This window comes from Colossoma macropomum, unplaced genomic scaffold (assembly GCF_904425465.1).
Source record: "Colossoma macropomum unplaced genomic scaffold, Colossoma_macropomum, whole genome shotgun sequence".
Classification (NCBI taxonomy): domain Eukaryota; kingdom Metazoa; phylum Chordata; class Actinopteri; order Characiformes; family Serrasalmidae; genus Colossoma; species Colossoma macropomum.
The window spans coordinates 31,263,987-31,286,549 of NW_023494799.1; the positions used below are offsets into that span (position 1 = coordinate 31,263,987).

At 38.2% G+C, this 22,563-nt stretch overlaps 1 protein-coding gene across 3 annotated transcripts in view; it reads right to left on the reverse strand.

Annotated features, from left to right (window-relative positions):
* si:dkey-93h22.7 (contactin-4) overlaps window positions 1–22,563 on the reverse strand; it is a 30,185-nt gene that overhangs the window by 7,234 nt on the left and 388 nt on the right. The window contains exons 3-8 of one of the 3 annotated variants that reach the window (XM_036586501.1): window positions 20,926–21,228; window positions 18,369–18,656; window positions 7,936–8,238; window positions 5,210–5,497; window positions 2,896–3,183; window positions 1,220–1,492 (exon numbers count right to left, since the gene is read on the reverse strand). In XM_036586501.1, coding sequence (XP_036442394.1) covers window positions 1,220–1,492; window positions 2,896–3,183; window positions 5,210–5,497; window positions 7,936–8,238; window positions 18,369–18,656; window positions 20,926–21,228 — 1,743 coding nt within the window. The remainder of the gene's footprint in view (window positions 1–1,219; window positions 1,493–2,895; window positions 3,184–5,209; window positions 5,498–7,935; window positions 8,239–18,368; window positions 18,657–20,925; window positions 21,229–22,563) is intronic. The other 2 variants (XM_036586503.1, XM_036586502.1) reach the window with 2 other exon arrangements.

A 22,563-nucleotide genomic window follows, 5' to 3' on the forward strand; every position in this document is an offset into this window, starting at 1 on the left:
CAAACTTTAATTTGGCTTGACAAAGCCATTGCTATATAATTCCAGGTGGTTGCTAAGGTCTGGCTATGTTATCCAAGGTGGTCCAATGATATAGAATCCCAAGTGGTGGGGAAGGTGTTGCTAAACTTTTGCTATGGTATCCCAGGTGGTTGCTAAGGTGTTGCTATGTTATCCAAGGTGGTTGCTAAGATGTTGCTATGATATCCAAGGTGGTCCAATGCTATAGAATTCCAAGGGGTTGGTAAGGTGTTATTAAACTTTTGCTATGGTATCCCAGGCAGTTGATAAGGTGCTAAGTTGCCTGCTAAGTTTTGTAGTTCTAGCTCGAAAACTTTAATTTGTGAAAACGGTACCAAAAAAGTGTTGAATAATAAAGAACATTAAGTTGGCTTTGTCAAGTGGATGCCCCTGTTTGTATACACAGTCTTATGCAAAGGCTTGGGCACTCCTTTGGAAATTACATGTTTTGTTGATTTTCTAAGTGAAAATAACTGAAAACATCCTACAGAGAACAACTTTTGCACATTGTAATGCACAATGACTGTACTTGTGCTCAATATATAAATATATATAATTTGGCCTGTGCAACAGTTATGCTGCAATTTCTAGACAATCAAATAAAATAAAATGGTAAAAACTTGTGTACTGAAACTGAAAGAGAAATGTCAACTAAAATGTCTTATTTAAATATTGATTCCACTTAGTCAGCTATAGGTTAACTACAGATAATCAGATTAATAATAAACTACCTGGAAGTTAATTCAGGCAGTTAATTCTCAACAGTGTTAGGATGGAAGTAAGGATTAGGATCAGGTAGTTTAAGGCCAACTTTAGGGTTTCAATTAAGGTTAGGTTTAAGAACAGAATTAGGACCAGGGCGACATGATTTTTGAAGAAATTTATTTGAATGTGAATTACATGCATGAAAAGCATCTACAGTAGGCTACCACATAAAGTCTTACCTAAATATTTGTTCCCTGTAGAAAATTTTTTAACTTATTTTCAGATAGAAAATCAACAAAACATGTCATTTGACCAGTATGTTTACAACTGTGTGTCCTGTCAAAGTAGGTGTTGTCTAATTTCTCATCTAAGCAGTGTGGAATTACATGCAGTCCATGTGAGGCTACATTGAGTTCTTCTCAGTGTGAGGATATGAATGCCTTCTATATTTAGGTTCATTCAGCTAGATGAATGCGTGTGTATGTGCTCCACATACCCACTGTGATGTTCACTGGTTTACTCGATACCGTTCTGGTCCTGTCACTTGCCTGGCACTGTACCAAGCCCATGTTCCGGTCTAGTTGAATTGGCACCACAATTTTAGCTTGCAAGTCTTTGTCTTGTTCCTCAGCAATGCTGTCATTGTTTCGGAGAAGTGTGAAGGTTATGGGTGAGGTCCCCTTCTCTGACTGGCACTTCACGATAGCAGAGAAAATTCCCTCCCCGTCTTTAACAACTTCAAATGAGATTTTGGGTTCTGAGACATGCTCTGGATTGGGCACAGAGATTAGCAAAAGAGAGAGAAAGAGAGAGTAATAAATAAGTGTTGTATGAAGTTTTAAAAGCTCAATTCTTTATTTAAAGGCCCCACATCATGAAAAAACATATCGTCGCTGTCCAATGAAAAACATATATCTCCATTTTTGCGATTTTTACTTTTCCGCATCATTTGAGCTCAGCAGCTGTCCTTCACATTGTGTGAAAATTTCATGATGATTTGACCAATAGAAATACTCCAAAACTGCTTAGAGTAACATCTCTTTCCTTTAACTTACATTGAAAGTAAAGAAAGTTTTTGCCCTCTCCTGTAAAGTTACTATTTTGGAGATACTTGTTTTCCTTTGGACAGCGATGATCTTTTCTCCTCTTTTTTGAAAGGAGTTTGATGTAGCTTTTAAACATTGCCAATGTTTCTACATTCCATACAGTTACTTTACAAAAACAAAGTGGCAAAAACAGCCTGTTTTGACATCTTGTTTTATGGTGTCACAAAAACCAACACTTGCCTATTCAGCTGTTTAGGCTTTCCCATTCACACTGAAGTTATAAAAAGTGTGTTGCGCAGGCATAAGTCGATCAGACACAGCAGTACTGTTGGAGTTTTAAACACTGTGTTCACTCACTGCCCACTCTGTTAGACACTCCTACCTTGTAGGTCCACCTTGTAGATATAGTCATAGACAGTAGCTCCACTGTTGCTTCACAGTTTTTATTAGCCATCCTCAAGTCCTTCATCAGTGGTCACAGGACGCTGCCCATAGGATGCTGTTGGCTGGATATTTTTGGTTGGTGGACTATTCTCAGTCCAGCAGTGACACTGAGGTGTTTAAAAATTTCAGCAGAACTGCTGTGTCTGATCCACTCAGACCAGCACAACACACACTAACACACCACCACCACATCAGTGTCACTTCAGTGCTGAGAATGATCCACCACCCAAATAATACCTGCTCTGTGAGGGTCCATGGGGGCCCTGACCACTGAAGAACAGGGTAAAAGGGAGCTAACAAAGTATGCAGAGAAACAGATGGACTACAGTCTGTAATTGTAGAACTACAAAGTGCACCTATATGGTAGGTGGACCTGACAAAATGGACAATGAGTGTAGATACAAGAGGTGGACTTAACGAAGTAGCACCAAAGTGTATCAGTTCATCCAGGAGTATATTTACAATATATTCCAAGTGTAATAACACTTCTGTCTACACATGACATACCTGAATTGACTGAAGTGCAATCTAAATTATATCAGATAATTATATATATCTTCATATGTACCCATTTGAAGTCAGTTCACTGCATTGCTTCTTCAGTGTAGATAAATTAGATAAATTCCAGCAGAAATATTATGCTTCAAATACATGAATCCAAAAAAAAGGAACAACATGTTACCTTTTACATTCACATTCTTGCCATCAGAAGTGCTGTTGGAGAACAACGTGCCATTGAATTGGTTTGAAGCCACACAGGAGTATCTCCCACTGTCACTGGTGGACAGGCTTTGAATGGTCAGTTGGTTCTGAGACCTGTTGTAATGCTGCCGGACTGGTACGTTGTTCAAGAGCCAATCATAAGAGACATAAGTCCCTTTAGTCACACTACACTGCAGAGTCACACTCTCTTCCTCCCAGAATTCCTCAGATGGCGGGTCTAATGTGATGTGTGCACCTTCTATCTTTTCTGAAACACAGCAAATCACATTATTTACACTTTAGTACAGTTATTTTGCAATGTACTGTACTGTGCAAAAGACTTAAGCGTCTGAGTCAGTTATCTTAAATTTAGTCGACAAGTCAACATTAAACTGTTCATTTCTATTTCACACACTCTGCCTCGTCTCCAGACTTTTTATCTTACTGTTCTGTTTTAAAACTTTGGGTCATGAAAAGGTACAAATATGTACTTTTCACCTGGAAAAACTTATTTAAGCTTCACAATTGGTCCTTAAACCCACTGTTGTGCCTTTCAGGGTACATTTACATTGTTTGTACCTTGAGAATCAGACAATGTACCTGCATCTTTTCTCTGACAGTGTAATATTTCTCACTTTGACATTGTTGCAAGAATTTTATGAGTATTTAACATATTTCTAGACATTTTTACTGAAATGACTGATATTAGCCAAAATTATCTCAATATACTGGCAGATCCTTTTGAATAATACTTATACAAGCAAAATTATCTGTCAGTGATAGTGAGACAGTTTGGTACACTGCAAAAAATGATATCTTTATGAGTGAGAGAAAATTCCCTCCCCGTCTTTAACAACTTCAAATGAGATTTTGGGTTCTGAGACACGCTCTGGATTGGGCACAGAGATTAGCAAAACAGAGAGACAGAGAGAGTAATAAATAAGTGTTGTATGAAGTTTTAAAAGCTCAATTCTTTATTTAAAGGCCCCACATCATGAAAAAACCATATCGTCGCTGTCCAATGAAAAACATATATCTCCATTTTTGCGATTTTTACTTTTCCGCATCATTTGAGCTCAGCAGCTGTCCTTCACATTGTGTGAAAAGTTCATGATGATTGGACCAATAGAAATACTCCAAAATTGCTTAGAGTAACATCTCTTTCCTTTAACTTACATTGAAAGTAAAGAAAGTTTTTGCCCTCTCCTGTAAAGTTACTATTTTGGAGATATTTGTTTTCCTTTGGACAACGATGATCTTTTCTCCTCTTTTTTTGAAAGGAGTTTGATGTAGCTTTTAAACATTGCCAAAGTTTCTACATTCCATACAGTTACTTTACAAAAACAAAGTGGCAAAAACAGCCTGTTTTGACATCTTGTTTTATGGTGTCACAAAAACCAACACTTGCTTATTCAGCAGTTTAGTCTTTCCCATTCACACTGAAGTTATAAAAAGTGTGTTGCGCAGGTATAAGTCGATCAGACACAGCAGTACTGTTGGAGTTTTAAACACTGTGTTCACTCACTGCCCACTCTGTTAGACACTCCTACCTTGTAGGTCCACCTTGTAGATATAGTCATAGACAGTAGCTCCACTGTTGCTTCACAGTTTTTATTAGCCATCCTCAAGTCCTTCATCAGTGGTCACAGGACGCTGCCCAGAGGACGCTGTTGGCTGGATATTTTTGGTTGGTGGACTATTCTCAGTCCAGCAGTGACACTGAGGTGTTTAAAAACTCCAGCAGAACTGCTGTGTCTGATCCACTCAGACCAGCACAACACACACTAACACACCACCACCACATCAGTGTCACTTCAGTGCTGAGAATGATCCGCCACCCAAATAGTACCTACTCTGTGAGGGTCCATGGGGGTCCTGACCACTGAAGAACAGGGTAAAAGGGAGCTAACAAAGTATGCAGAGAAACAGATGGACTACAGTCTGTAACTGTAGAACTACAAAGTGAACCTATATGGTAGGTGGACCTGACAAAATGGACAATGAGTGTAGATACAAGAGGTGGACTTAACGAAGTAGCACCAAAGTGTATCAGTTCATCCAGGAGTATATTTACAATATATTCGAAGTGTAATAACACTTCTGTCTACACATGACATACCTGAATTGACTGAAGTGCAATCTAAATTATATCAGATAATTATATATATCTTCATATGTACCCATTTGAAGTCAGTTCACTGCATTGCTTCTTCAGTGTAGATAAATTAGATAAATTCCAGCAGAAATATTATGCTTCAAATACATGAATCCAAAAAAAAGGAACAACATGTTACCTTTTACATTCACATTCTTGCCATCAGAAGTGCTGTTGGAGAACAACGTGCCATTGAATTGGTTTGAAGCCACACAGGAGTATCTCCCACTGTCACTGGTGGACAGGCTTTGAATGGTCAGTTGGTTCTGAGACCTGTTGTAATGCTGCCGGACTGGTACGTTGTTCAAGAGCCAATCATAAGAGACATAAGTCCCTTTAGTCACACTACACTGCAGAGTCACACTCTCTTCCTCCCAGAATTCCTCAGATGGCGGGTCTAATGTGATGTGTGCACCTTCTATCTTTTCTGAAACACAGCAAATCACATTATTTACACTTTAGTACAGTTATTTTGCAATGTACTGTACTGTGCAAAAGACTTAAGCGTCTGAGTCAGTTATCTTAAATTTAGTCGACAAGTCAACACTAAACTGTTCATTTCTATTTCACACACTCTGCCTCGTCTCCAGACTTTTTATCTTACTGTTCTGTTTTAAAACTTTGGGTCATGAAAAGGTACAAATATGTACTTTTCACCTGGAAAAACTTATTTAAGCTTCACAATTGGTCCTTAAACCCACTGTTGTGCCTTTCAGGGTACATTTACATTGTTTGTACCTTGAGAATCAAACAATGTACCTGCATCTTTTCTCTGACAGTGTAATATTTCTCACTTTGACATTGTTGCAAGAATGTTATGAGTATTTAACATATTTCTAGACATTTTTACTGAAATGACTGATATTAGCCAAAATTATCTCAATATACTGGCAGATCCTTTTGAATAATACTCGAAACAAGCAAAATTATCTGTCAATGATAGTGAGACAGTTTGGTACACTGCAAAAAATGATATCTTTATGAGTGAAATCATCTTAAATATAATTTACATAGCTAACATGTTTCATTTTGAGATGATTGTGGGAATATTATACGATCATTTAACTTATTTCTTGATGCTTTTCTTACTTGTTTCAAGTAATTTTATCAAGCAAAATCATCTCACTATGCTGACAGATAATTTAGCTTGTTTCAGGCATTAATCAGGTTATTAACCATCTCAAAATTAAACATATTAGCTATTTAGATTACATTTAAGATGATTTCAGTCGTTAAGATATCATGTTTTGCAGTGTACCAAACTATTTCACCATATTGGCAGATAATTTTGCTTGTTTCAAGTATTATTCAAAAATTAAACATTTTGACTGGTCTTAAAATCATTTCATATTCCAAGATGTCATGTTTTTCAGGGTAAAGAGTGATGTAGAAGTAAAGTAATGAGTAATGAGATTACTTTTTCCAGGAAGGAATAAGTAACATATTACATTTTAAAAGAAGTAATTAACATGAAGCTGTTTTTGAGATAATGCTGATTGTGAGATTTTGTCAAAGCGGACTGGACAATATCAAAGGCCTTGCATTGTTGCATTGGCAGGCAATCGGACCTGGGTCTCCCACGTGACAGGTAAGAATTTGACCCCTGAACAATCAATACAAGGACGAAAGAAGCACTTAGTAACTTGAATGGGTTTTTTGAGTGGCTACAACACTGGAGCTGTCCTTGCTAACACTAACACTAGCGTTATGTACAATCTGCTGAGCCTGTGCAGCTCTCTGTTCTGACTGAGCTCATCAGCTAATTAGCAAGGCCTTCATGAACTGAATTCAGATCATTAGATGAGGGTAAATGCTAATCTCTACAGCACTTTGGCCCGGAAGGTCCCCTGTTTGACATGCATGGTGTAGATGATCACTTCAGTGCCTTGCTCACACCAGTATGCCTTACACAGTTGTGTCATCACGGAACAACATGGAATAGTCCATTATGTCCATGAGCAGATGGTGGTGCTGCATTTAAATGACTGAAAATCTACAATACAACTGCAAATAGCAGCTATTTTTATGATGTGCACATAGTTTGGAATAGGTCAGTTAACATCAGCATGTACAGTATATGTCATTAGTATTTTAGAGGATTCCTAGGTGGCGGCCTACCTTTGCCTAGTGCCCTATCTGGATTAAGTGGTTTCAGATAATGATGATGATGAAGTATTTGTCTTTTTTTGTTTGTGCTATATTGACTGTGCTGCAACAAATAAAAATCATCTTCAATGTAAGGTGAGAAGTATCTTGAATGTAAAGATTGTTTGCACCTAGAGTTATTTATCCAATTTCTAGATATTTTTACTTATTTCAAGAAATTTTAGTTCCTGCAATCATTTATAAATGCTGTACATACAGTTATATGCAGACATCACAGGTTAAATTACATGTTTTGCTGATTTAAACATGTTAATACATCCTCTACAGAGAACACACGTCTGCACATTTTAATGCACATTTACTGTTTATGTGCTGAATTTAACACATTTAGGGAAAAATCATAAAATTTGTCCTGTGCAAAAGTTTTCCGATCTGTAAAACTCAGCAAATAAATATAATCTATGCACTAAAATCAGCATAAAATTCCACATTCAAGTTTGTTCCCTGTAGAGGATGTGTTGACTTATTTTTGGCCAAGGCCGTTCAAACCTTTACCTACATCTTTTCACTGAGAAGCATTTGAATTTTTTCTGTAAGTTATTCTGAGGAACTGAATATCACGTCATTGTACATTCATTGTATATATTTAACTAAATGATTTACCAATTTGTTCACGTTCACTGCTTAGTTATGATTTAATAACTTCTCTTTTGGTAGTGAACATCTTAAACAGAGCTCTTGCTTGTGCTTTTTACTTACCAATGACTCTGAAGCGCAGTGGGTCGCTCTGTGAGGGTATGACCTCTGTGTTGTTGTGTCCACTCGCTTTGCATATGTACCTTTCATCATGGTCAGAGCGGACATAAATAGAAAACTTGCCAGGCTCACCACTGAGAGAAGTGTACTCGACAGGGGGCCTCCTAACGTCACCTTCTTTAAAGAGCTGATAAAGAATAGACACATCTTCTGGATTTTCATCAACCTTGCAGAACAACTCCACAACAGTCCTCACGATGCCCTCAGAGGGACCCCAAATCACGGGTTTACCTAATGTCTGACCATCTGAAATGAAAATATAAGAGAATTCCATCAGCAGTTGACATGTAAACAAGTTATTCAGAGTGGTTTGATGTGAAATACTGACTGACTCGTGATGTCTACAATGCAAATATAGCCACTTTACACAAGTCGTCTGAGTTGCAATGCTGATAATGGTAACATCGTGATAAATCTTAAAAAATGCACTTTCTTCGCAGATTATTTTGACTTACAATGCTGTGCATGTAGCACTCTGCCATGAATGGGTTTTAAAGAAGGCCAAAATCTTCATCTAAAACCCATGTGTCAAACACAGGCCCACACAATCCTGTCCCTCCTATCCATCCCATGCAGTTATTTTAATTTTCTATTGATATTAGCCCGTTGAACAAAGCTCTGTGCTACAATCCCTAACATGTACTGTAACATAGTGTGTGCTCCCACCTCCTCCCCCAACAACTGTTACACCTCAATTCTACCACACCAGTCATATCACCAAACACACTAGCTGCGTTTCAGTTGTAGTCCCACCAGTATGAACATTTAGCTCAGCAGCTCAGAAATTGATCCCAAGTATATTTTGCTTTTGACATTTTGCTTTATTCTAAATAAACAATGGCCAGTTCAGGTTATAGCAAAATGTTATTTAAAAATGAAATTAAAAACATAGCCGTTCTCTGGCTAATGGATTTGTTGAGGTTTTTTAATATGGCACCTTTTGTGATTGAGTCTTTCAGGCGACAGGCGAGATATTCGTAACCATTTAGTGCAATAACTTTCTGTGACGCTGCAAAAAATGCCAAATCAGTACAACCAAAAAATGGCTTGATGTGGTAAAAAGCTGGTTAACTAGTTTTTTCAATTCATCAACACTTTGCTTGAAAGAAAGTAAAAATAAAATAATACGTCAAATCTCACCAAAGTTAAAATCAGCTTCTGCCCTCCTTGCTAAAAAAACAGCATAGAATAGTATGAATTTCATGCTGGTCTACGCTGGTTTGGAGCTGGTTTAGCCAGTCACACTGTTGTCATGGTGACTGACCAGCAGACCAGCATCCAAATCACATCATATGTTGGTTTTGCTGGTGACCAGCTATGCTGTTTTTATGCTGATATTTTATAGCAGGGGTTTCTACAATGCAGCATAAAGATCCAGTCATCTGGTTCCCATCACCACCACTGTGAATAATTCGGCTACAAATAAATTGTCTAATGTCAGAGACATAGACTTACCATCATTTTGAGATACAATTTGGGCCTGAATGTACTAAATTCATGGCGGAGAAGTACACCATCATAAAATCTGGGAGGGTAAGTTTCTTTACTATGGACCATTTCAAAACAAACGACCCCAACCAATGACTTTGTTTACTCAACGATTTCATTATGCAGATATCTTTCAAAATTGGTGGAATTCCCCTTTAAGCTAAAAAGGTAAGTAACCTGGCTGTCTTTGAACTTTTTTCATTTAATGTGATAAATTAAGTAATAGAATAATAATCTCTCTTGCATTCTGTTACCTTATTATCTGAAGTTCAATAAAACCTCAAAGGCAGACAGATTAACAGTTTTCCAAGTTAAAACACTTTTAACAGTCTGATCATAATACAGATATGGTGAAAAACCTGCAGTTATCAGATATAACAACATGGAGATAATGCAATCAGTTTAAGTGGTTTAATCAAAATGTTGTATAAATTAAAAGAGCGCTTGTGCTTGCAGATATAAAAGCTGATCACATTGGAGATAGTGTGGTCACTTACCTGTCCTCTGCCACATGCTGCAGAGACCTAATCAAAAAAGAAACAACAGGTCATGAAACACAGCCGAGGGAAAGATACCCACTATTACTATTTCAGAGAGAAATATATAAGAAAAAATAATCTTCTTTACCCAGAAGAACCAGCAAAAGTTTAAAAGTAAAGGTCATTTTTGTCATAGTCCAGTGGGATGTATCTGGTGTTTGCAAATATCAGCCTGTTAATCAGACTGCCAGAAAATGTGAGACATCTTGTTAGGTTATGTCTAAATTATGGCACTTTAGTGTACAGGCAACAAACACACACACTCACTCTCATGTACACTAAGAGGGTCACACCTCACACTAGGCAGAGCTGGATATGACACACCCCTTTCAGTTTCTCTAAACTTTGACATGTGCACTGAGCTGATAGGAGCGCTCTACTCCTGCACACACCCTGCAGCCTCTAACTGAACAGAATCACACAGTCAGGAACGGCATCTGCAGTGCAAAACCTCCAGGGTCTTCTAGGTCTTCAGAGACGGCTTAATGACTGAAATGCCAAATGGAAGATTGTCCAATCAGTATTTTTTTCTCCATGGTACCTCCATGGATATAGCCAAGATAGCCCTCCCATCGGTTAGGCCTTCAAAGGCCAAAGGCCTAACATGTCAGATTAATCACTAATATAATTAGAAAATGAAAGCATCAACCAATCACGTTTTGATTTTCAATGGGTGGGACCGATTTGGTGAGAAAAAAAGGTCACTTTAGTCCTGAAGTCCTGGATACAACACTGACCTTGAGTGCAAGATAGCCTGGCCAGGTTTCCTGCCGCTATAAATGTATTTAACATCAAATTTAATGTTTATAGAATGCTGATTTTACCTTACTTTTTTGCTGTTATTTTGTTCACTACTGAGGAGATTATTACTTTTATCATCTGTTGATTTCTGCTGGCAAGTGTTGGTTTCGTGAAGAAAACAGGAGTGGAGACTCGAGGAAATAGAAATTTAATGAATGCGCGTCTTCCCAACCAAGCAAGCAAGCTTACACAGCGATGCACTTACAGTGAACCATGTAAACCACACCCGCTAGTTGTCTCTTTGTCTAAACGACCCAGAAACCCCCCTACTTGTTGGGCGAGTGGGGGAAGGGGCTTGTGTTTCACAGTTACTGTATCCTGTCCATCTATGTTGCAGGACTACAGGAGCAGCTTCCAGTACAGAGAGGTCAAACGTGTTGTCTTCATCGTCACTGGAAGACATTGTAGATTGCCCTGTCTTGTCTTTAAATTCATCTATAGATGGATACAACTGGTGTTTTGCTCTTTTATCTCTCTCTTTTTCTAGAACCTCAACTTTTGCTTTAAGGAGAACAAGCGAGCACTGTGTACTTTCACAGGTTTTCTGTGCACTGATAGCGGCACGTTTGCGATTAGCACATTCTTCTTTTAATTGGTCAATTTTGGAACGCTGTTGTCCCATATGCAAAGCATGCCACTGTCGGAAAGCCTGAACACACCCCTCAAAATCTTTCTTTTTTACACATTTAGCAAGAACTGTGAAACACTGCTCCTGACTCCACAGCTTTCTGGAATATCAAATTTTTTTTTAGCCTTTCTTTTTAGACAAAATTTGTCTAGCATCTTTGTTAAATCTACCTCAAATGCACTTCTGTCTGCATATTGGGGAGACGTGGATTCTGTAGTATTAGGAGTGGAACCAGCCACACCTCTGGAAAACCAAACTCGGCTTTCTTTCTGCATTTTAAGTGCTAATACTTTAAACTTACACAATTACAAACAAAACAAACACAAAACAATAAAGTAGATCTGAACTCTGCCCCGAGTCAGGACGCCACATTGAACTCTGATCAGGAACTAAGGAACTAGGACACACCTAATTCAAAGCAAACGTTGTGGCTTGTGTAAAGACCAGAAAATATTTCTATATATTTCTGCACCTTTCCTAGATAAAGGAAGAGAAAATCTACAACAAGAAAAGAATCTCTAAAACTGTCCCTCGGTAAGAAACACCTTTCTACCGGATTTACGGCCAACAAACAGGAATAAGTCCTCCATACACATCATATGGAGGAAACTACATATAAGACAGATAACACTCCTACTCTGGCTGTGTGTGCTGTGTTTTGAGTTTTCTTTCATACACTGTTAGTGTATGAGGTGAAGGTTCAGCGTCTTTACAGCACAGGACCAGCAGACCGTCACTGGATTCTTGTTTTCCGTCCAGCTGCAGCAGATGTTTACAGCATTGTGCGTCTAAAAAAGCTGGAAAACCATGCAGATCTCAGATCCTGCCAACTACGACAAAAAATCTGTTGACTTCTGCTGGCAAGTGCTGGTTTCACGAAGAAAACATTTCATTTCATTTCATTTACAGCATTTAGCAGACGCTGTTATCCAGAGCGACTTACAAGAAGTGCTTTGTCTATCTAGAGAAAATATCTTTGCTAGTTACCAATAGGTTAGAGAGAAAGCCAGTCCTGAGCTCAGATACTGCTAGAAACAAAAAGTCACTGTTGATACCCGGAGAAAAAGGAACAGCGTTAAACACAGAACCATGCAATACAATACAATACGTTACATAAGTGCAGTACAATACTTTACAATCAAAACTTAATTCATTGCTCATTTAAGTGCTGTATAAAGAGATGTGTCTTCAGTCTGCGTTTGAAGACAGTGAGAGACTCTGCTGTACGGACAGCCAGTGGGAGTTCGTTCCACCACCTGGGTGCCAGTACAGAGAACAATCTTGATGCTTGTCTTCCACACGCCTTGAAAGATGGCGGGTGAAGCCAAGCTTTGCTCGAAGGCTGAAGGGCTTGTGGTACAGTTTGAGATTTCACCATTGCCATCAAGTAGGTAGGGGCTGGTCCATTTTTGGCTTTATAGGCAAGCCTTAGGGTTTTAAATCTGATGCGTGCAGCTACAGGAAGCCAGTGAAGGGAGCGCAGCAGTGGGGTGACGTGGCTGAACATGGGGAGATTGAAGATGATCCGTGCTGCTGCATTCTGGATGAGTTGCAGAGGCTTAATGGCCTGCATGGGAAGACCAGCCAAGAGCGAGTTGCAGTAGTCAAGCCTTGAGATGACAAGAGACTGCACTAGCACCTAGGTGGCCTCTCGAGTGAGAAAGGGTCGGATCCTCTGGATGTTGTACAGGAGAAATCTGCATGACCGAGTTAGGTTCGCGATGTGAGTCGAGAACGATAACTGGCCATCCAGAGACTTCTTGCCTCTACAGACGGAACAATCAGAGAGTTCTCGAATGAGATGGCAAGATCATAATGAGGACCTGTAGTTGCAGGGATGAATAGCAGCTCAGTCTTGCTAGGATTGAGCTTCAGGTGGTGAGCTGCCATCCATGAAGAAATGTCAGACAGACATGCCGAGATCCGACTGGAAACCTGTGTGTCAGAGGGTGAGAAAGAAAGCATTAGTTGAGTGTCATCAGCATAACAATGATAAGAGAAGCCATGAGAAGATATTACATCACCAAGAGAGCTAGTGTAAAGAGAAAGGAGAAGAGGACCCAGCACTGAGCCTTGTGGGACACCAGTGGAGAGCCTGCATGGAGAGGATGTGGACCCTCTCCATGTTACCTGATAAAAGCGATCCTCCAGATAGGACTTGAACCACTTCCACACATAGCCAGTGATTCCAAGATTGGTGAGGACATCCAGAAGGATTGTATGGTTGACCATGTCAAAAGCTGCTGAGAGGTCAAGAAGAATCAGGACAGGTGACAGTTTGGCTGATCTTGCTGACTGGAGCTTCTCGGTCACAGCTATAAGAGCAGTTTCTGTTGAGTGCGCTGGTTTGAAGCCAGACTGGTTGGGGTCCTGGAGCTGGTTCTGTGTGAGAAAGAGAGACAGTTGATTATAGACCGTACGTTCAAGAATTTTTGAAAGAAAAGAAAGGAGTGAAACCAGTCTGTAGTTGTTGACATCAGAGCTGTCAAGTGTGTGTTTCTTCAGGATGGAAAGTACTCTTGCAGTCTTGAAAGCTGATGGAACTTCACCGGAGTGGAGACTCGAGGAAAAAGTTTAATGAATGCGCGTCTTCCCAGCAAGCCTAACTAAGCTTGCACAGCGATGCACTTATAGTGAACCATGTAAACCACACCCTCTAGTGGTCTCTTTGTCTAAACGACCCAGAAACAGGGGACTTGATGGGCAACTGCCTCTACCTTTGTAATTAAAATAGAGGTGTTGAGGCCCACCCAGGAATTTACAGTCTCCTCCATTTGGGAGCCAGGATGTCTCTGAGATATCCCTTCAACAAATGGCATTGCTAGACTGGGGAGCTATAGATAACCAGATGTGAAAAAGGTTAACCATTGGAGGTCGTTACATGACAAAGGGACTGCTCTCCACAGCCCCCACACATCACCCAAGAGAGACATCCAAAATGCAAATGAGATTAACACAAAAGGCAAGGGAAACAGAAGAAGGCTTAAGAGAAGTTATAAAGTTAATAAAAGCAAATAAAGTAAAATAAAGTAAAATAATATTTAACACATCCCTCACAAGAGCTCAGTAACACTGAAATTAATAACTGGCTCATCACATTGATTTATCAGTCTACTCAGGCTTCAGGAACTTTAGTGTTTGTAAAGAAGCCATTATTTGAGGTCCTCTTTAGAGTCCATCTAACAATCATGTGTGCTACAGTGATTGTGAATAAACAAACACTAATTTAGTGTTTGGTAGGTATTCTAAAAGTATTCTACTGAAAATGCATAAAGTAACAGTATACTAAATACTGCCCTTTAAAAATGTAACTTGGACTGAATACAGATACTTAATTTCTGTATTCTGAACACTTATTTCCAAGAAATATATTCTGTTACATCCCAACCCTGGATATCAACCACTTAGCTTAATATGATGAAGTGAAGCAGAAAAGGTCTAGATTTAGAGCTGATCTGGTGTTGATTGTCATATTTCTTCATCATTTAAACATGGTGGCTTTACATTGTGTGAAAATTTCATGATGAATGGACCAATAGAAATGCTCCATAAGTGCTTGGATATATAAAACCTCTTTAAATTAACGTAGATTAAAAGTTAAAAATGTTTTTGCCTTCTCTTTTAAAGTTACCATTTTGGAGTTATGTGTTATTCTTTAGACGATATGCTGGTTTGATGACCAGCAGGTTAACTTCCATTGCTGCTGACCAGACTATGTGAGTGGTCCAGACTGGGAGCGGAGTAGGGAGTGGAGTGGTGTGGTTCTCTCTCACTCCAAAATCGCTCCAATACAACTCCATCCTCTGAGCCAGTCAGTTTTTTTTCCATACTGACTACCTCTGAGTGACATTAATGGCTACCATGGCTCGTACACCACAGCCATATGTTTGCTCTGCTGAACTGCTCAGCAAACCTACATACTGGAAAGACTGATCACAACAAGTTCTACAGATATTACACACAGTCCACTTTGCTGTGTGGATGATAAAGATGATGGTATTAAAAGCTTGTAAATTTGTTTACCCTCAGCAGTTTTAGGGCTCGCGACATGGCCATTTGTGTCTATACCTACCAAAAAATCCTGTGTAGCACAGAATGTTTAACTATTTTTTGTTTAATAACAGCCATATATTATCAAATTCACAAAATGAAGTGCGTAGTGTTCTGTCAACACATTCAAGACATAAAATAAATATAAGATGTTTCCTTTTGTTGTAGTGCATTTATTAGCGTACAATTTAGTACAAGTAGTGTTTTATTAGCATACACATTTATAGTCAAAACAACAAAAAAAGGATGAAAAGATAAAATCTGATATAAATAAGAGCTGGTTCAGCATGTCACGATCTGTAGGGTAGCACTCTGGGGCTTTGTTCAAAGCCAAGAATACTTCAGATCCATGAGCAGAGCAACTAGGTTCCATCAGATGCTGCTATGGAACAGTGGAAAGGAAAATAAAGACATAGTTGAGTCAGTCATCTATTGCTAAAAGTCAGAGACCACCCTTTCATTTACGTAATTTCCATCGAAAAGAGCCAAGTTTAAATTTCAGGACACATGCAGAAAACATATTTAACTAAATATAGATTTTTCAGTATTTAGTCTGGGAAACTGGCCTCAAAAGTGTAGTGTAATAGTCTACTTTGATTGATTGTGTCCATAGGGGTTAAATTATATGAATGAGCACCCACTTTACCTTCTTTATTGATCAGCCACTTTTGACTGAGCACTCTCGTAGTGTTGTCGAATGCATTTGCTGCCTCACAGTGGTAGAGTCCAGCAGTCTCTGGGACCAAAATGACTTGAAAGACTGCATTATTTGTCTGGTGCAGAAATAAGTCTTGTTTTTCCAGCCTGGTGTTGTTGAGGAACCAGGAGTATTCTGGAAACGTCCCCCTCTCCACACTGCACCGCAGCCACACAGCCCACACCTCAGAATTGTTCACCACAGTTCTGTTCACCTTCATTGTCACAGCGCCTCCAACTGACTCTGCATGGGTGACACAATGAACACTGATCATCATTACTCCACCATGATAGATAGGAAATATGTAGTTTCCTTCATGGAGGAAGCGTAAATCTCAGACTCAGATTGACTACAAGTCTTTAGAAAATCAGTCAGTGTACTATGAAATTTCCAAATTTCCAAATTTTTGAACTACAATCTAAAAACACGAATAAAAATATATTTTTATACATTTATAATACATACACACAGGCACACACACACACACACACACACACACATATATATATATATATATATATAAGGTTTGTGAACAAACTTTAAGTTGGCTTGACAACGCTGTTGCTATATAATCCCAGGCAGTTGATAAGGTGTTGCTAGTCCATTGCTGTTGTGTCCCAGGCAGTTGATAAGGCTCTACGAGCCTGCCAAGTTTTGTAGTTCTAGCTCAAAAACTTTAATTTGTGGAAACGGTACCAAAAAAGTGTTGAATTATAAAACAAAGAACATTAAGTTGGCTTTGTCAAGTGGATGCTCCTGTTTGTATACACAGCCTGATGCAAAAGTTTGGGCATTCCTTTAGAAATTACATGTTTTGTTGGTTTTCTAAGTGAAAATAACTGAAACATCCTAGAGAACAACTTTTGAACATTGTAATGCACAATGACTGTACTTGTGCTCAATGTATAAATATATATAATTTACCTGGTGCAAGAGTTATGCTGCAATTTCTAGACAATCAAATAAAATAAAATAGTAAAACTTTGTGCAACGACACTGGAAGAGAAATGTCAACTAAAATGGTTTATTTAAATATTGATCCGATTTTAATTGGATAGCCAGCTATAGGTTAACTACAGATATTCAGATTAATAATAAACTACCTGGTGAAATTCAGCTCATTTTCAACAGTGTTAGAATGGAGGTAAGGATTAGGATCAGGTAGTTTAAGGCCAACTTTAGGGTTTCAATTGAGGTTAAGTTTAAGAACAGAATTAGGACCAGGGCTACATGATTTTTGAAGAAATTTAATTGAATGTGAATTACATGCATGAAAAGCATCTACAGTAGGCTACCACATAAAGTCTTACCTAAATATTTGTTCCCTGTAGAATTTTTTTTTACTTATTTTCAGATAGAAAATCAACAAAACATGTCATTTGACCAGTATGTTTACAACTGTGTGTCCTGTCAAAGTAGGTGTTGTCTAATTTCTCATCTAAGCAGTGTGGAATTACATGCAGTCCATGTGAGGCTACATTGAGTTCTTCTCAGTGTGAGGATATGAATGTCTTCTATATTTAGGTTCATTCAGCTAGATGAATGCGTGTGTATGTGCTCCACATACCCACTGTGATGTTCACTGGTTTACTCGACACCGTTCTGGTCCTGTCACTTGCCTGGCACTGTACCAAGCCCATGTTCCGGTCTAGTTGAATTGGCACCACAAATTCAGCTTGCAAGTCTTTGTCTTGTTCCTCAGCAATGCTGTCATTGTTTCGGAGAAGTGTGAAGGTTATGGGTGAGGTCCCCTTCTCTGACTGGCACTTCACGATAGCAGAGAAAATTCCCTCCCTGTCTTTAACAACTTCAAATGAGATTTTGGGTTCTGAGACATGCTCTGGATTGGGCACAGAGATTAGCAAAAGAGAGACAAAGAGAGAGTAATAAATAAGTGTTGTATGAAGTTTTAAAAGCTCAATTCTTTATTTAAAGGCCCCACATCATGAAAAACTACTAAGTCCTCTTTTTTGAAATAAAAGAGTTTAATGTAGCTTGTAAACATGGCCAAAGTTTCTGCATTTCATACAGCTACTTTACAAAAACAGGGCTGCAAAAACAGCCTGTTCTGAGTTCACTGTTTTGTTTTTTTATGAAGTCACAAAAAACAACATTTGCCTAGAAATATTATGCTTCAAATACACGTATCCAAAAAAAAGGAACAACATGTTACCTTTTACATTCACATTCTTGCCATCAGAAGTGCTGCTGGAGAACAACGTGCCATTGAATTGGTTTGAAGCCACACAGGAGTATCTCCCACTGTCACTGGTGGACAGGCTTTGAATGGTCAGTTGGTTCTGAGACCTGTTGTAGTGGTGCTGGACTGCTACCTTGTCCAAGAGCCAATCATAAGAGACATAAGTCCCCCTAGTCACACTACACTGCAGAGTCACACTCTCTTCCTCCCAGAATTCCTCAGATGGCGGGTCTAATGTGATGTGTGCACCTTCTATCTTTTCTGAAACACAGCAAATCACATTATTTACACTTTAGTACAGTTATTTTGCAATGCACTGTACTGTGCAAAAGACTTAAGCATCTAAGTCAATCATCTTAAATCTAGTCGACAAGTCAACACTAAACTGTCACTGGTACCCTCAAGGGTGCATCTTCAGTACCTTTAGTTGTACCATAATCCATAGCAATTATATTTACAGTGTATTAATTTCACACACTCTGCCTCGTCCCCAGACTTTTTATCTTACTGTTCTGTTTTAAAACTTTGGGTCATGAAAAGGTACAAATATGTACTTTTTACCTGGAAAAACTTAATTAAGTTTCACAATTGGTCCTTAAAACCACTGTTGTGCCTTTCAGGGTACATTTACATGGTTTCTACCTTGAGAATCAAACAATGTACCTGCATCTTTTCTCTGACAGTGTAATATTTCTCATTTTCACATTGTTGCAAGAATTTTATGAGTATTTAACACATTTCTAGACATTTTTACTGAAATGACTGATATAAGCCAAGTAAAATTATCTCAATATACTGGAAGATCCTTTTGAATAATACTCGAAACAAGCAAAATTATCTGTCAATGATAGTGAGACAGTTTGGTACACTGCAAAAAATGATATCTTTATGAGTGAAATCATCTTAAATATAATCTGCATAGCTAACATGTTTCATTTTGAGATGGTTGTGGGAATATTATAAGATTATGTAACTTATTTCTAGATGCTTTTTACCTGTTTTAAGTCATTTTATTAAGTAAAATCATCTCACTATGTTGACAGATAATGTAGCTTGTTTCAGGCATTATTACTTCAAATGTGCCAAATTTTCGGCACATGTAGTGAGATAATCTTGCTTAATAAAATGATTTAAAATGTGAAAAATGTGTAGAAATACATTAATTAATCATATAATATTCCCACAACCATTTCAAAATGAAAGATATTAGCTATTTAGATTACATTGAAGTTGATTTCACTCGTCAAGATATCATTTTTTTGCAGGGTACCAAACTATTTCACCATATTGGCAGATAATTTTGCTTCTGTCAAGTATTAAATATTTTGACTGGTTTTAAAATCCTTTCATATTCCAAAATGTCATGTTTTTCAGGGTAAAGAGTGATGTAGAAGTAAAGTAATGAGTAATGAGATTACTTTTTCCAGGAAGGAATAAGTAACATATTACATTTTAAAAGAAGTAATTAACATGAAGCTGTTTTTGAGATAATGCTGATTGTGAGATTTTGTCAAAGCGGACTGGACAATATCAAAGGCCTTGCATTGTTGCACTGGTTAGCAATCGGACCTGGGTCTCCCACGTGACAGGTAAGAATCCGACTCCTGAACAATCACTACAAGGACGAAAGAAGCACTTAGTAACTTGAATGGGTTTTTTGAGTGACTACAACACTGGAGCTGTCTTTGCTAACACTAACACTAGCGTTATGTACAATCTGCTGAGCCTGTGCAGCTCTCTGTTCTGACTGAGCTCATCAGCTAATTAGCAAGGCCTTCATGAACTGAATTCAGATCATTAGATGAGGGTAAATGCTAATCTCTACAGCACTTTGGCCCGGAAGGTCCCCTGTTTGACATGCATGGTGTAGATTATCACTTCAGTGCCTTGCTCACACCAGTATGCCTTACACAGTTGTGTCATCACGGAACAACATGGAATAGTCCATTATGTCCATGAGCAGATGGTGGTGCTGAATTCAAATGACTGAAAATCTACAATACAACTGCAAATAGCAGCTATTTTTATGATGTGCACATAGTTTGGAATAGGTCTGTTAACATCAGCATGTACAGTATATGTCATTTGTATTTTAGAGGATTCGTAGGTGGTGGCCTACCTTTGCCTAGTGCCCTATCTGGATTAAGTGGTTTCAGATAATGATGATGATGATGTGTTTGTCTTTTTTTGTTTGTGCTATACTGACTGTGCCACAACAAATAAAAATCTTCTTCAATGTAAGGTGAGAAATGTCTTGAATGTAAAGATTGTTTAGTGAAGTACTTTGCACCTGGAGTTATTTATCCAATTTCTAGATATTTTTACTTATTTCAAAATATTTGAGTTAACTTTGAATTTTTTCTGTAAGTTATTCTGAGGAACTGAATATCACGTCATTGTCCATTTATTGTGCATATTTAACTAAAAGATTTACCAATTTGTCCACGTTCACTGCTTAGTTATGATTTAATAACTTCTCTTTTGGTAGTGAACATCTTAAACAGAGCTCTTGCTTGTGCTTTTTACTTACCAATGACTCTGAAGCGCAGTGGGTCGCTGTATGAGGGTATGACTTCTGCGTTGTTGTGTCCACTCGCTTTGCATATGTACCTTCCATCAAAAGTAGAGCGGACATAAACAGGAAACTTGCCAGGCTCACCGCTGAGAGAAGTGTACTCCCCAATGAGCCTCCTAACGTCACCTTCTTTAAAGAGCTGATACACAATAGACACATCTTCTGGAATTTCATCAACCTTGCAGAAGAACTCCTCAACGGTCCTCACGATGCCCTCAGAGGGACCCCAAATCACAGGTTTACCTAATGCCTGACCATCTGAAATGAAAATATAAGAGAATTCCGACAGTAGTTGACATGTAAACAAGTTATTCAGAGTGGTTTGATGTGAAATGCTTACTGACTCGTGATGTGTACAATGCAAATATAGCCACTTTAGTTGCTACACAAATGACCAGTGAGCCTACACAAGTCGTCTGAGTTTTTATATGCAATGCTGATAATGGTAACATAGTGATGCATCTTAAAAAATACACTTTCTTTGCAGATTATTTTGATTTACTGTGCTGTCCATGTAGCTCTCTCCCATGAATGGGTTTTAAAGAAGGCCAAAATCTTCACCTAAAACTCATGTGTCAAACACAGACCCACACAATCCTATCCATCCTATCCATCTAATGCAGTTATTTAAAATTTCTATGAATATTAGTCCTTTTCACAAAGCTCTGTGCTACAATCCCCAACGTGTACTATATAATAGTAACATAGTGTTTTTGACGTTTTGCCATATTATGATTAAACAATGGCCAGGTCAGGTTATGGCAAAATGTTATTTAAAAATGAAATTAAAAACATACTCATTATCTGGCTCATAGGTTTGCTGAGATTTTTAATATGGCACTTTTTGTGATTGAGTCTTTCAGGCTACAGGCAAGAAATTCATAACAATTTAGTGCAATAACTTTCTGTGATGATGCAAAAAATGCCAAATCAGTACAACCTAAAAATGGCTTGATGTGGTAAAAAGCTGGTTAACTAGTTTTTTTCAATTCATCAACACTTTGCTTGAAAGAAAGTAAAAATAAAATAATACGTCAAATCAAAGCAAAAATTCACATCAATTCAAATCTCAAAGATCCAGTCATCTGGTTCCCATCACCACCACTGTGAATAATTCGGCTACAAATAAATTGTCTAATGTCAGAGACATAGACTTACCATCATTTTGAGATACAATTTGGGCCTGAATGTACTAAATTCATGGTGGAGAAGTACACCATCGTAAAATCTGGGAGGGTAAGTTTCTTTACTATGGACCATTTCAAAACAAACGACCCCAACCAATGACTTTGTTTACTCAACGATTTCATTATGCAGATATCTTTCAAAATTGGTGGAATTCCCCTTTAAGCTAAAAAAGGTAAGTAACCTGTCTGTCTTTGAACTTTTGTACTCATTTAATGTGATAAATTAAGTCATAGAATAATAATCTCTCTTGCATTCTGTTATCTTATTATCTGAAGTTCAAAAAACCTCAAAGGCAGACAGATTAACAGTTTTCCAAGTTAAAACACTTTTAACAGTCTGATCATAATACAGATATGGTGAAAACATGCAGTTATCAGATATAACAACATGGAGATAATGCAATCA